Source organism: Phocoena phocoena, chromosome 2, assembly GCF_963924675.1.
Source record: "Phocoena phocoena chromosome 2, mPhoPho1.1, whole genome shotgun sequence".
Classification (NCBI taxonomy): domain Eukaryota; kingdom Metazoa; phylum Chordata; class Mammalia; order Artiodactyla; family Phocoenidae; genus Phocoena; species Phocoena phocoena.
Window position 1 is genome coordinate 25,269,135 of NC_089220.1, and position 14,845 is coordinate 25,283,979.

Genomic DNA, 14,845 nt, shown 5'->3' on the forward strand with positions numbered 1-14,845 from the left:
GGCCACTGCAAGGACTCCAGCCTGGGTCCAGGAACTTCCTGGGGACAGCCAGCTGTGGAGCCAGTCCCTGGACCCTCCCAGCTGTGGAGGAAGCTGCCTGAGGAGCCCGCGGAATTCTGCCACCTGCCAGGACCATGCCCTGGGAGCATACCCGGAGTGTAAGCCACTAGAGAGGGCCATGGCTCTGCTCTAACCACAGCCGTTCCTCCGCTGGGGCTGGCTCAGCAACAGGCGACAACATCTCTCAGGCCCGTTTCCTCGAGTGTGCAGCGTGAGGAGGGATGAGTGTGCAAGAGGGTGGGCGTGAGTGTGTGGGGGAGTGTGCGTGTGAGGGTGCGTGTGTCCGTATACCTGCGGAAGATAGACCGTGACTGTGGACAGCTGAGTGTCATAAACTCTAAGAAATCGTCCAGGGCTACAGTAGTATTCTCTGGGTTTTTTTTTCACACTGGATTTGGTTTGTAAGATTCATCAAAAATTCTCAGACCTCCAAGAAGGCTGAAAGCACTGACCCCACCTTGGGATGTCACCAAGGGCAGAGCAGATGGTATCGGCACGGCTGTGCTGCCCTCCTTCCCACAAATAAGCAAATACAGCTGAGGCCCCTGAGCTGGAGGGCCCGCCTCCCAGCTGCTTCCCCACGTGGCTGCTGCTGGGAAGTCTCCTCCGCGGCCGCAGGCGGCTGGACTTCTGCCTGCGATGTGCGCAGAGGACTGGGCCCCAGAGCGAGGCAGCTGAGGACTCACCAGCCCTGTTGGCCCTCCTCAGCCCTCGGTTCCTCGCTGTCTGAGAACGTCACATCACGAGTTTGGTGGGAGGGGTGGCACCCTGTCCTTGGCTACTGTGTGTTCTCAGGCCCTGTGAGCCGAGGTGATTTCTGGCTGCCCATCCCTACCCTCTGCGTCCAGCCTGACCATGAGGGTGGGCCCGATGCATTCTCCTGGTTGCAGGGAGAGCCTTTGGGGCCCCTCTCTTAGCAGCTGAGGTGGATGTGTGGCCGCGCAGGGATGTGTACGGTGCTGGGCTGGGGTCCCAGCAGGGCCTTGGGGTGTGGGCTGCCTTGGCCTTTCTGGGCTGGTGTTCCTGTCACTCACTAAGCTTTCCCCAGTTTTACTTCTCTAGTCCTCGCCTGCTGACAGCCCCCCTCCCTTTCACTTCATTTCATTTCCCTTACTCTGTGTCACTGTCTCACCAATCTCTTTTTCCCCAAAGACCCAGAGCACCTAGAAATGCCTTGGAGCTTCTCTCTACCACTCTGAAGCCCAAGCAGGAAGCTCAGAGCTGTTCCTTTTACTTCCTCCCCATATGAAAGAGATAAAGAAAACCCTTGGGTTAGCACTGAACAAACCCAAGGCCACTCCTTCAGCCCGCCTCTGTCCTCCCAGTGCATGACAAGATATTATTTTGTCTCAGAGAACTGTCATGCTTCAAGGTTTAATGATGCATCTCTGCCACACTCCATCTTCCCTCCTCTGTAGCCCCCACCAGCTCTGACAGGGTCAGAGCTCTTTAGAGCATCTTTGCTCGGCGGTTGCCACGGAGACTGGAAATTGGTCCCAAGGACAGGCTGCGCTACGTACTGGGTGGTGGGGAGGGAAGCTTCTGGCCACGCTCGGACGTTCAGACCAACCATCATTGAAGTTAATAGAGGAAATGCAGCAATGTCAAAAGCAAGGCAGTTTCGTTAATTAGATCTGGGGCCTGATGACCTCCCTTTCCCAGGGCTGCAGCCCTTTTGACTTCCCCCAGCAGGAAGCGCTGCCGGGTGCTGAGTCTGGGCTGCTTGCTTAATTGAATTTCCGGAAGGGAAGGGGAACTGGGATGGAGAACCTCCTGCTCTCCCCTCCTCCTCCGCTTCTCCCTTTCTCTCCCCCAAGGCCAATTCCGTTTCTTCTGAGCTGGGTGGGGGCAGCCATCTTGGTGGGCTCTCCTGGAGGTGGAATTCAGGAACCTGTGCTTGGCTCTTAGCAAAGAACAACGGCCCCACGATGACAACCGGAAGGTGGCTGATGTTCCCTTGTGCCTTGCTTCCTAATAGGAACTTGTTGGAAGGGAGGTGCTCTGAGGGCAGCCACTCTGAGTGAGGGTGGGGAAGGAGAAAGCTCAGCCAGCTTCCTGCCTGTCCCTCCCTCCTAACTTGGCCACACTGGGGACAAAAGTTTCCTTTGTCTCTTACACTGCTTTCCAAAGATGCAGAAGAACTGTCCGCCCACTCCCTCCTCTTCTTCCTTGCCCAGACTGGCAGACACTTCTCTGGGGACAAGGCCGCATGGGTTGATGTAGCTTCAGGTACTCAGGTTCTGTTGTTGGAAGATGCTGAGAGAGGGGCTGTCGTGGTGGTGCTCTGAATATGGGCTCCAGCCCCCAGGAGCAGGCAGAATGTGACACGCCCCACAGACTTGCTGGCGGAGGAAGGAGACGTTTGTTAGCTCAACCTCCAGCCGGCTTCTTGAACCACATTTTATATTAAAAAAAACTTTCCACAGATAATCAGAGGCCGTTTACTTTTGTAATAAATAGCGCTTATTTTGAACGCCATGTTGTTCTTGTTGTACTTAATTGAAGCTGACTTGCCCTCTGGCTCCCAGAAAGAAGAGAAGAATGTTTTGAGTGCAGGAACCATTCCGCTGTGTCTGGAGTCTGAGGCCATTCTAATTCCAGCAGAGGCCCTGGGCTAGGCAGGCGAGCCTGATTACCCCCGGGAACATTTAGGCCCTCTCACGGATAAGGTTACTTGAGTAATGTTGGTTGTTATTGTGATTTATTTAAACTTATTCTAAAATAAGTAGGAAGCTGGACCTTTTTCTCTTTTAACCTCCTCACACAAGTATAGAAAGGAATGAGAAGGGCTTCCCTGGTGGCGCAGTGGTTGAGAGTCTGCCTGCCAATGCAGGGGACACGGGTTCAAGCCCTGGTCTGGGAAGATCCCACGTGCCACGGAGCAGCTGGGCCCGTGAGCTACAAATACTGAGCTCTGCGCGTCTGGAGCCTGTGCTCCGCAGCAAGAGAGGCCGCGACAGTGAGAGGCCCGCGCACCGCGATGAAGAGTGGCCCCCGCTTGCCACAACTAGAGAAAGCCCTCGCACAGAAACGAAGACCCAACACAGCCAAAAATAAATAAATGAATAAATAAATTTATAAAAAAAAAAAAAAAAAAAAGAAAGGAATGAGAGAGAGAGTAACGGTTGTCCACTTCTGAGACAGCTGAGTGGCCCAGCATGGTAGCAGCAATGTCCATTCTGCTTACAAAGAGGCCCCCATCTTTTTTGTTTTGTTTTATTTTGGTTTAGTTTTTTTGTTTGTTTGGTTGGTTTTTGGCCGCACCATGCGGCCTGCGGGATCTTAGTTCCCTGACCAGGGATCGAACCCGTGCCCCCTGCATTGGAAGCACGGAGTCCTAGCCACTGGACCGCCAGGGAAGTCCTAGAGGCCCCCGTCTTGACAGGGGTCACCTGTTATCAGGAGTCATGTTAAGGGTCCAAAGGAGGTAAAAGCTGACATGTTTTAGACAGAAGCTGTCTAAAAGGAGAGGAGAGGAGTCCACTGCATTGTGAAACTGGGGATCTTCTGGGCTGTCTGACCGACCTCCTTCTTAGGACCAGGAGTAGCTGGAGGTGGAGAGCAGGGATCGCGCAGATCCTCAGGAGATGGAACTGCCGAGGACAGGAAGGTTAGAGAAGGACCAAATGCTTCTTGACGCACAGCCTAGTTTACCAGCTCGTGATGCGTCTGTGACACTGAATCCTCATAAAGGCCCAGTGAAGTCCGTGCTGTTTTTGTCCCCATTCCACCCAGGAGAGATTCAGTTAATTGCCTGGTTAGTAAATAGCAGATCCAGGACTAGGTGCTGAGTTGGGCTTTTTCTGCTTCTCCAGCCTGGTCCTGGGACTAGGAGCACCTGCCCAGGACAACCTGGATCCCCTGCGGAAAAGGCTTAGACTCAGATTAGCACGTTCCTTTGTACCTTCTGCCTAAAGCATCAATAGCTCATCCAGGGCCCAGTGTTTCCTGGTGCACCCAGACCAGTGGTTTGCTGCGAGGAAAAAAGCCCTGATTTGTAATATATGCCAATTTTCATGGTGTATATACTCCACCATGGCCTCTTTCAGGCTACCAGCCTGATGTTCCTGAATGAGAAGCCGGAAAGGTGAGCACAGCTGGCTGTCACAAGCCATCTAAGAGCCAGCTCTGACACACCTTTGACCCAGACCCAGTGATCCTGGCTTGGTCTGAACTTTGGGCACAGCTCTTAGGCACAGTCCCTTAGAGTGAGGAAGGGAGTGGAGCACGGAGGCCCACTGGAGGGGCCAGAGTCAGTCCAGAGGTCAAATCCTGGCCCTACCACTGATTAGCTACGTGACCTCGGGCCAGTTACTTAGCTTCGTTGCCTCCGTTTCCTCAACAGTAAAACAGGCTATAATAAATAGGATCTACTTCGCAGCGTTATTATGAGAATGAAAAAAGTTAGTGATGCAAAGTCCCTTGCACAGTGTCTGGACATGGATGCTCCATAAATGCTAACCCTTTACTGTTTGTGATAAATCGGCCTCAGTGACAGCACTGGCTCTAGAACAGCACTTGAACCCTCTCCTCGATTAGAAACTCCTGCCCAAGTTGTGGGCAGGTGCCAGGGAGGGGAGCTCCGGTAACTTTCCCCCAGCCCCTCAAATGTGGAGTCAGACCCTCTGTCTCCTGGCTGGAAAACACCACACTGACTGCTTAGGTCCAGCCAGGTTCTTGGGCCTTTTCACTAAGGGGAGCGGAGACTAGAGTGTACTCAGCTCTCTCCTCCTACCTCCTGGCTCTAGAAAGGCAGAGTGAGTGCTGGCTTCACCACTTACTAGCTAAGGCCATCAACTCATTAACCTATCAGACTCCAGACCCTGCCCAAAGGAGAAAACAGGCAAGGAGGGTCCTGAGTGTAGACTGTTGGCAGGAAGTGCAAACTGGGTGGGGTGGGAAGCCTTAGACGAGCCAGGTGGCCTGGAGCACTGGGCATCTGGGCACTGAAAGGTAAAGGTCGCCAGAGATATACGTGGTTTTCATCCCCTGTGATCTGCTGACCTGGCTGCAGGGCCATGGGACACCAACCTGGGAGTCCAATCCCTGAGCACCCTGGCCTTCTCCCTTCAGCCCCCAGGCCCTTTGTGTTCTCACTTGGGGATCTCCTGGACTCCTTAGGACACAAGCCAGGCTGCCTTACAGCTCTGCTCCAGCCCAGAGCCCCCCGAGATGCGGGGAGGGATGGGGAAGAGAGGAATAGGGTAATATTCCTATATTATTAGCTAAATTCCTAATAGCTGTAAACTCTCGAGTCCCCAGAAGAGGGAGGGCAGCGGGATGGTCACCGGGTTCGGCTGGGAGCAAGAAAGAGGAGTTCTGCTGAGGCCCTCAGTCCTGAAGGGGGGCCAGCAGGAGAAGTTCTAGAAGGCAAAGATTCAACACTCCAGGCCTAGCACAGGGTTGGGCATGGAGCCTCAGCCTGTTTATGACCCAAGGCCCCAGCACACTCACCTTGTACCCAGGGACCGAAGGAGGCGGGCTGAGGGGCTCCTGGAGACCTCGCTCCCAACCCCCTCCATACAGCTTAGGAAACGGAAAAAGAGAGGTGGGCAGACTGAGAGTAGACAGGCTCAGAGACTTGACATAATGAAAGATAAATGAGGGTCTTGCTCTTCAAAACCTGGGCCACTGGAACTGGGCCGGGGCCTGAGGAACTTTCATGCTTGAAAGAGAAAGGTTTAGGACTTCCCCGGTGGTGCAGTGGTTAAGAATCTGCCTGCCACTTCAGGGGACACGAGTTCGAGCCCTGGTCCGAGAAGATCCCACATGCCATGGAGCAACTAAGCCTGTGCGCCACAACTACTGAGCCTGCGCTCTACAGCCTGCGAGCCACAACTACTGAAGCCCGCGAGCCACAACTACTGAAGCCTGCACGCCTAGATCCCATGCTCCACAACAAGAGAAGCCACTGTTGTGAGAAGCCCGTGCACCACAACAAAGAGTAGGCCCTGCTCGCCGCGACTACAGAAAGCCCACGTGCAGCAACGAAAACCCAATGCAGCCAAAATAAATAAATAAATAAATTTATATTTTTAAAAAAAGAGAAAGGTTTAGGTCTAATTGACTTCACACCCTGAATGGCAAACATGAGATTCTGTATCCTGAACTTCAAATTAAAGAAATAAATAGTACTTCTATCTAAACGTTTACAAAAGTCTATTAAAAATCGCTGAATAGTAGAATGTTCTAGCATAACTCCCTTAATGTCCAAGTAGTGGAATGCTCACAGCTGCTGCACCCAAGACCCCACCGTGGCCAAGCAGAGCTGGGTTTAGAACCTGAGCTGACAAATTTCTAAAGATGGCAGCTGACAGATTTCTCAAGAAAACCCAGGCCTGGCTGGAAATGGCTGTGGTCTTGGCCCTGTCCCTAAAGCTGAGAGTCCTGGTGGTTCCCAAATGTCACGGGGTGCCTCAGTCATACCCAGAACTAGGGCAGACCTCCTCCCCCCCTTCCCTGGCTTCCGCCTTGTCACACAGGTAGGCGCCCTGGCATTCTCTGGCCCGGAAGGGGACCCTGTACCAAGGGATCAGATGCCTCCAAGCAGTGTCTGAGTGGGGCTCTTGGAGAGGTGGCTCTCGCAGAGCTTACCTAAGACGATCAAATTGAACTCCTTGCCCTAACTAGGGAGTGTCACCAGATGAGAAACCGAGGTCCCAAGAGGCTCGACGATTTCTGCAAAGCTCTGAAGCCCGGTCGTTTCCCAGGCCACCGGGTCATCCCTGGCCGGAGCCAGTTGCCCAGAGATGCGCGTCCTTACGGACGAGAGGAGGGCGGGGGCGCGGTTGCTTTAAAGCGCCCCAGCCCGGGCGGCGCGGGGCGGGGCGCTCTCGGAGCCGTGGGGTGCAGGGCGCAGCGGCCGGAGCGGGGTCCCCGGAAGCGCCAGCGGGGCCGGCCCGGCGGGGGCTCCTCCACCTGGGCGGGGAGGGAGCGGTTGCAGGACCCCGCCCGGCCGAGGCGCGGGGGCCGTAGGAGGTGCCGACCGGCCGCGTCGCCACGGAGATGGCGCGGCACGTGCGGTGACGGTGCCCGCGCCCCGAGGGTCCCAGCCTAGCGCCCCGCGTCCCCGGGCGAGCATGGAGCGCCCGGAGCCCGAGCTGATCCGGCAGAGCTGGCGGGAGGTGAGCCGCAGCCCGCTGGAGCATGGCACCGTCCTGTTCGCCAGGTGAGGGCGGCCCGAGCGCCCCCGGGGTGCGGGTACTGGGGTGCCTCGCCAGGAATGGGTTCGAGGCGGCTGAGCTGGCGCCAGAGGAGGGAAACTAGCCCGCTGCTGGGGCGCTGGGGCGCCTCCAGATGTGCGCCAGAGGAGCGGTGCAGGGCGACGGATGGCGCGGCCCCTGCTGCTCTTCCCGCGGCGGTGGCCCGTCTTGCGAGACAGCACGCCCCGCTCTCTATGGGGCTCTCTGGGTGCCGGCAAGGTCCGCTCCTGCGGACCTCCTTACACTTGGGCCAACGGGCTCCGGTCCCCACGCTGCACCCCCTCCCTGGCTGTGTGCCTCCTGAGTGGTCTTTTCTTGGGTGGTGACTGCAGGGATGCCCACTGCTGCCCATACGGGTAGACTGGGGTGTCCCGAAGGCTTGTGTGGGGAGGGTGTACTGGGCGCCTGGCCTGCAGAGCACAGGGTCTGGGCCCCAGAAGTGTGAGCTTCCAGCAACCAACAGAAGAATAAACCTTTCTGAGGAAAGGACTGGGCTAGGACCAGAGGACTGCCAGGGAAGGGATGACAGATGCCCAATTCTCACCACTAAAGAGAGGGGTAAGGGGGTGTGCAGACCCCAAAGGGGAAGGGGAGGCCAGTCTTCAACCTCAGCTTGAGGGTATCTAGGTAACCCCTCTGCCATCACCAAAGAGGCAATGCTACCTCACCATGGTTTTTCAGAAGCCTTGGCTCCCTAAGCCAGCCCAGAACTTCTGAAGAGGCTTTTGCAAAACCTCCCCCAAACAAAAAGGGAATAAATTTGCAGAGTTACACAAAACTCCAGTGGCTTTCCCAGATGTGGCTGAGAGCTTCTGCTTGTGCCTCCCAGCTCTCCCCAAACCCACTGTTTTCTCAGGCACCCTCTGTGGCTCTGCTACTCCTAAGCTGTGTGACCTTAGGCAAGTTACTTAACCTCTCTGGGCTTCCGTTTCCTCCTCTATAAACTTGGGATAACAGTTACACCCAGTGTTTAGGATTGTGAGGAATACATGAGTTAACCACGTGTAAAGTACTCAATTCTCAGTAAGTGTAAGGGGTTCTATATACTCTAATTATCATTGCTGGCCCACGCCCCCTTGGGCATGATGACATTGGGAGGTTCTGACCCAAGAATGGGAGGGAGGGAGAGGGATAGAGGCAGAGAGGGGGGTGGGTGGGGAGAGAGGGGGAGATAGGGAGAGAGAGAGGTTTTCTTTTCTCCACCATGGACTCCAGGCTTCCTGTTTGAGAACCCTTTCCTGTCCCAGTCCACACCCCTCAATGGTTTATGGAGGGGCTACCCTATGCCAGGTCGTATGAGAGGCCTGGGGACACATTGTTTTTTCCAGGATGCCACTTCCAGGTTGTGGAAGAGGTGAGAGAGGGGCACCGGCAAAGCTGGCCAAGGGGTGCATGCTAGGTTGGAGGGTGTGCTGTAGTTCACAGCCAAGGCTCTGCCCACCCTCTCCTGCTGCTGGGCAGCCAGGGCGCACAGAGCCTACAGGGGCAACACCCCAGGGCTGACACCGGGCCTCCACCCACAGGTTGTTTGACCTGGAGCCAGACCTGCTGCCCCTCTTCCAGTACAACTGCCGCCAGTTCTCCAGCCCAGAGGACTGCCTCTCTTCCCCTGAGTTCCTGGACCACATCAGGAAGGTGAGGGGTGGGCGGAGCACCTTCCTCGGAGGGAACGAGGAAGTCGGGAGAGTTACTTCGTTTCCTGCCCCAGCCCTGGTCTTAGCCCCTCCTTCTGCTCCCTCCTGTCAGAGGCATCTGCCCCTTTCCCTTTGCGCTGAGCTGGGCAGAGTTTGGGGCACCCGAGTCAGCCTTCTCCCCCGCCCTGTTCTCAGCCAGCTGCTCCCAGCTCTGCCATTTGCCCTTGGCCTTGTCCCCTGGCTCCTGTAGGTGGCGTTGGCGCTGATCCATCAGGGGCCATCTGCCTGTGAAAACCAAGCTGGGGTTTTCTTAGAGGCTGGCGACTCTCACGGGGCCTCTGTGTCCCCTCGTCCCAGGAGGACAACACTGTCCAGCAGGTGTGTTTAGGGCTTTGAGCCCCTCAGAAGAAAGCAGCTTCCTCCATGGTGTAACATTAGTAGTTTGGCCACCATATGTTGAGCGCCTACTGTATGCAGACACAGGCTGCCTTTCGTCTCTGATACTGGAAAACTGAGGGTCCTCTTTTCCTTCTGGTTGGGACCCCCAGGTTCTGGATTACGGTTGTGAGTGGGGATGGGGAGTTGCTCTGGTCTCTCTTTCACCACCACCTTGGCCTTGGCAGGTGATGCTCGTGATCGATGCTGCGGTGACCAACGTGGAGGACCTGTCCTCGCTGGAGGAGTACCTTGCCAGCCTGGGCAGGAAGCACCGGGCAGTGGGTGTGAAGCTCAGCTCCTTCTCGGTGGGTAAAGGGGCTCTTTCTCTCTCCAAAGCTCCTGGCCTGAGGCCACCACTCTCTCCCAGGCCTCTCCTATGCACCTGTTCATCCTTCCCACTCCTATACCCTCAGATGACCAGGGCTGGGGCATGCATTGTTATGTACTTGCTGTGTGACCCTGGCACTGCCTTGACCTCTCTGAGCCTCCAATTTTTCTTCTCTGGTATGGTTTCCCTTAGAACCATAGGAAGTGAAGGAGCCTTTGGGATTAGCTGGTCTGCTCAGTTTTATATGGCTGTGTATAAAACCATCCCAGAACAACCTGGCTTAAAACAATGATTTCTGATTTCTCTGGGCTCAGTTGAGCGGTTCTTCTGTTCCACGTGCTGTGGCTGGAGCCACGCGTGCACTGCATTCAGCTGGGAGCTCAGCTGGGGCTGGAATGTCCAAGATGGCCTGTCATCCTTTGGGATCTCTCTTCGTGTGGCCTCTTATTGCTTAATAGTCTAGCTGAGATTCTTTACAGAGTGGCACCTGAGTTCCGAGAGGGAGTGTTTCAAGAGGACAAGCCAGCCTCAGCATGCATCACTCTTGCTAATGTCCCATTGGCCAAAGCCAGTCACATGGATGAGCCCAGTGTCAAGGGTGTGAATCCTTGAGGTGTGGCTCACTGGGGACCCTGACCTGACAGCCTACCACACAGTCCCCTTGCCAGACGTACGCACCTTGAGGAAGGCACTGAGTTTGTCTTGTCATCTTCTCCATCCCCAGCACTAGCACAGTATCTGGTATTTAGTGCATATTCAGTAACTATTTGTGGAATAAATAAACTGTATTTTATAATTACTAATAAAACATGAGAACCGTTACTATTGAAGACTTACTGTGTGTAGATGCTGTGCTAAGAGCTTTTCACAGATGATCTCATTTCATCATCCCAACAATCTGAGGAGTTGCAAGTCTTACATTCCCTGTTGTACTGATGAAGCATCTGAGGCTCAGAGAGGTTACCTAACTTGCTCAAGGTCACACAGCTCGTAAGTAGTAGAGTCAGAAAGTGAACTCAGGTTCATCTCAGGTTGCAGAGCCTGGACTCTTAACATCATGACTGCTGTCTTGCAGAGGAGGAAACAGGCCTGGAGGCAATGACTTTGCTTGGTCTGAGCTGGAGGTCCCTCGGCTCCACTCATGGGGTGGTTGTGAGGCTGGGAGTGGAGTGAAATGCTTTGTTCACTTTAAAGCCTCACCTTTAAGGTGTACACAAGGATTGGGGCAGAATCCCGCTCAGGAAGCATGGACCCCCGTGCAGGAGAGAAGAAAAGCCCAGGAGTCCTTACCAGCCCCAAGCCTCAGTTTTCTCACCTGTGGAATGAGGGCACGCCTTCCCGCCTTTGGGAATGACAGGTGCCCCTTGCCTCTGCAGACGGTGGGTGAGTCCCTGCTCTACATGCTGGAGAAGTGCCTGGGCCCTGCCTTCACACCAGCCATGCGGGCTGCCTGGAGCCAGCTCTACGGAGCCGTGGTACAGGCCATGAGTCGTGGCTGGGATGGCGATTAAGAGGCAGCCCTGCCCAGCGGCCTCCGCCTGGTGGCCCCTGACGGTCTGTGTCTACCTGTTGGTCTGTGTCCATTGTAGCCCAGGCTCTCCTAGGCCTCCCTGCATCATGGTCCTTGTCCCCTTGGCCTTGCCAGAGAGGTGATGGAGCAGGACTGCGTCTCAGTCTCCCTCACCCCCAACTGCAGACAGGGTGGCTTTTCCTTAGAAAGGGGCCTTCGGATTTCCTTGAATTTCCAGTAGCTTCCTCCCTGCCGGCCTTCTTTCCTCTGCGGCCTCCCCTCTTCTTCCAGGAGGAGGAGCAGCGTTTTGGTAGCAGAGGTGGCATGGATCCAGAGGGTATGGGGCTTTGAGGGAATGGGCTCTTCTGTCACCCTGCCTTCCCAGGCGAGCTTGGGCCAAGCGGGGCAGTGGCATGGCTGAGCTTCGGGCACCTTCCCAGCTTGCCTGCCTTCAGTGCTTTTCTCTCCCAGGGGTGTTTGCTTTTCACAAGGAAAGAGGTGGGATAGCTTCAGCCTTCATGGTGGAATCACGGGCAGCAGGAGCAGGGGGCCAGGAGAGCTGCTGAGGAAGGGAGACCTGGCTCCGTGATGGGGCTTATCTGCGTCTTGGGGGCCCACTCCCATGCCACCCGACAGAGTAGTTTTTCTTTTGTAGTGTCTGGTGGGAGCTCCCCTATTATCGCTCTGTAAGAACCAGCCAGCCAGCCAGGGTGGGGCGAGGCTGCGGAAGGGCAAGGAAGGAGGAGGGCTTCATTCCCAAGAGACCTGACTCCCAGCGGCTCTTGGTCACGCCGGACCCCGTCAGACCCTGTGTCTCATTTCCCTCACCACCCTTTCTGCCTCTGCCCATACTGATGGCAGGTCCACAGATCCCCGTATTTAATACCTGCTGTGTGCCTGTAGTTAGCTGGATGGATAGAAGACAAAGCTGCAGGAGAGGCCCCCTGCCCTCTCACCCCGAGCTGTCTCCACTTTTATCTTCTGCTGTGTGCTGTGGTTGTATAAACTTATGAGAAATAAACCTATTTTGTGTGCCCCTCTGACCCGCTGGGACTGGTCTTTTCTTTGGTGTTGGCTTGTGGCCAGATGAAGATGCAGGGTGGTGGATGTAGGACAGGGTGGGAGGATGGGTTCAGCAGGGCCAAGGCCAGAGTGGGTGGAAAAGTAGGAAAAGGTGTGGGGAAGCCAGTGGCCGAGATGGAGCCAGGGGTCTGTGGTGGAAACTGACTGGCAGGGTACACAACTGGACTACATTTCCCAGCGTCCCTTGTATTTAGGTGGGACATGTGACTGAGTTCTGGCCAATGGAATGTGTGGACATGTATACCACTTCCAGACCTGGTCCCCACAAACTCCTGCATGCCCCTCTGTGCTCTGTCATCCTTCCACCAGCTTGATGCAGACCTCACAGTGACCTTGAGGGCCACGCATTGAACGTGGCAGAGTCACAGGTGGAAGGAGCTGGGTCCCTGAATCACTGCTTGGAGGAGAGCACCCACTAATCGGAAGTGCCTTGCAGGGTCCAAGTACTTCTCCAGTATGTAGAGCAGGGGCTCACCGATTTTGAATTTTACAGGAAAGAGACATAAACTTCTACTGTGTTTGTGCCATTGTACATTTGGGGGTTGGTTTGTTACAACATATACCCACACTAGTCCAGAGTCTGAAGCAGTTCACTGCTCAGGGGTCTGGGAGCCCACCTACTGGTGGACAAGGTGAGGCCCGGGATTGAATGGATTAGGTGCCAGGACAGCAGCACCAAATCTTGCAGTGTTTCCGAGGAAAGTTTCTAGATCCTCTTGGCAGAGGTATGTGCCAATCCCAGGGAGGTCTTTTTAAGGAGACTAAACGTGATAACCCGGGGTGCACATTGGAGTTGAAGAGCAGGTGTGAGTGTGAGTGTGTGTGTGGGTGTGTGGTTATGAGGAACATGCAGACAACGGTAGAGACATAGCCAGGGGCACGGGGAGCGAGTGACTTTAAGAGTGGGCTTCCTCCAAGCAGGCTTGGGCTTAACCCGCCATGTACTCCTGGCCTCCTAGGGGTGGGGTCCTGGAGCTGGGCTGTGAATGGCTGGAGGGACTGCACCCAGGCCAGCTACCCACACCCCGAGGTCCGGTTTTCTCAGCCCAGACCAATGCCACTGGCACCAGCAGAGCCTGCCTAGCTCCAGCTGGGGCCTCATTTTTGTTGCGCTCAGGGGTCCAGGCCTGCCAGGCTGTGGGACTGCAGATGTTGGGTCTGGAGCGTGTTAGGAGTGCTTTTCCCACTGGGGCATCAAAAGTATCTTTTTCTTGTGCCCACACAGGCTCCAGTGAGGAGGCCTCCTCTGCTGTGTGACCAAACAGCGGCTCAGGATCTGGCGGCCAAGCCTGGCCTAGGGCTCCTGAATGTTTGACAGCCACCCAGGAGACTGGGGTGACCTGCCTCTGGAGAGGCCAAACAGCCTCCTCTGATGTGTCTTAAGCCATCCTAAGCATGGGTGCTTTCACCTCTCTTGAAGGCCTCTCTTCCACTTGTGCATGTCTGCATGTATGTGCCTGTGTGTGTGTGTGTGTGTGTGTGTGTGTGTGTGTGTGCGGGGCGGGTAGTTCCTTCCTCCTCCATTCCAGGTCTCAACCCTGGAATCCTCTCTCTCTTCTCCTCATTCCATCAGCCCATATCTCGCGTTCTACACAAAGAACCTCCCCTCCCTCACTGCCCTTTTCCCTCTTCAGCTACCACCCTATTTCTTTACTTCCTTTGATAGCAAAACTCTTCAGAAGAGTTGTCTTTCCTCGCCATTCTCACGTCCTCACTCCTGTGAGAGGATGGTAACCCATTTCAACCAGGCTTTCATCCACCCACCAATCTTACCGTCAAGGTCACCAACAGTCTCTATCCTGCCAAACTCAGGGGCCGCGTCTCCGTGTTCGTCTTCCTCTTCTGCTCAGCACCACCGGAAGTGTTGATCACCCCTTCTTCTATCTTTAAACTTTTTAGCACGGAGACGTGTTAACATACACAAAAGTCAGAGCCTAACAGATCTCCATGTACCCTTCACCCAGAATCAGCAGTGAAGCAACTCAAGACCTCCCCCTGCCCTTTTCTTTTGCTGGACAGTTTCAAAGCTAATCCCAGACATCATGTTCTTTCACTCGTAACGTCTTCCACATGAATTTCTAGCTGATTTTTTTTTTACCTTTTAACTCATGCTATCAACATACCTACCAAGATGAACAGTTATCTCCTCAACATCACCTAAGAACACCCAATTCATGTTCAAATTTCCCTGGTATCTCAAAGATGTCTTTCTGCAGCTGGTTTGTTCAATTCAAGATGCAATCAAGGGCCACACACTGTATCTGGTTGCGTCTCCTAAACCTCCCATTCTCTACCAGCCTCTCGCCTCCTCCCCCAGGCTATTGATCTGTGGGTGAAACCTGCTTATTTGTTCAGTGGCATGTCCAGCATTTGACTTGCCTTTTGCTTCTCGGTGGCGTCTTTGAGCTCATTCCTCTCTGCCCCGTATTTGTTGTCAAGTGTGATTAGAGCTGGGGTCCCCCTTCCCCTTTGAGTCCCTTTCTTCCCTTGGCTTCCGGGACACCAGGCTTTCCTGGTTTCCCTCCTTCCCCTCTGCCACTCCTTTTCAGTCTCCCTTGCAGATTTTCCTTCCCATCTCTCTCCGACCTAC

At 54.9% G+C, this 14,845-nt stretch overlaps 1 protein-coding gene across 1 annotated transcript; it reads left to right on the top strand.

Moving 5' to 3' along the window:
- Positions 1-7,065: 7,065 nt before the first annotated feature.
- Positions 7,066-12,208, top strand: NGB (neuroglobin). Its single transcript, XM_065871620.1, has 4 exons — positions 7,066-7,228; positions 8,786-8,897; positions 9,520-9,639; positions 11,039-12,208. Exons 1-4 carry the CDS (start codon positions 7,140-7,142, stop codon positions 11,171-11,173), a joined length of 456 nt encoding a protein of 151 aa, XP_065727692.1. The 5' UTR covers positions 7,066-7,139; the 3' UTR covers positions 11,174-12,208.
- The last annotated feature ends 2,637 nt before the right edge of the window (positions 12,209-14,845 follow it).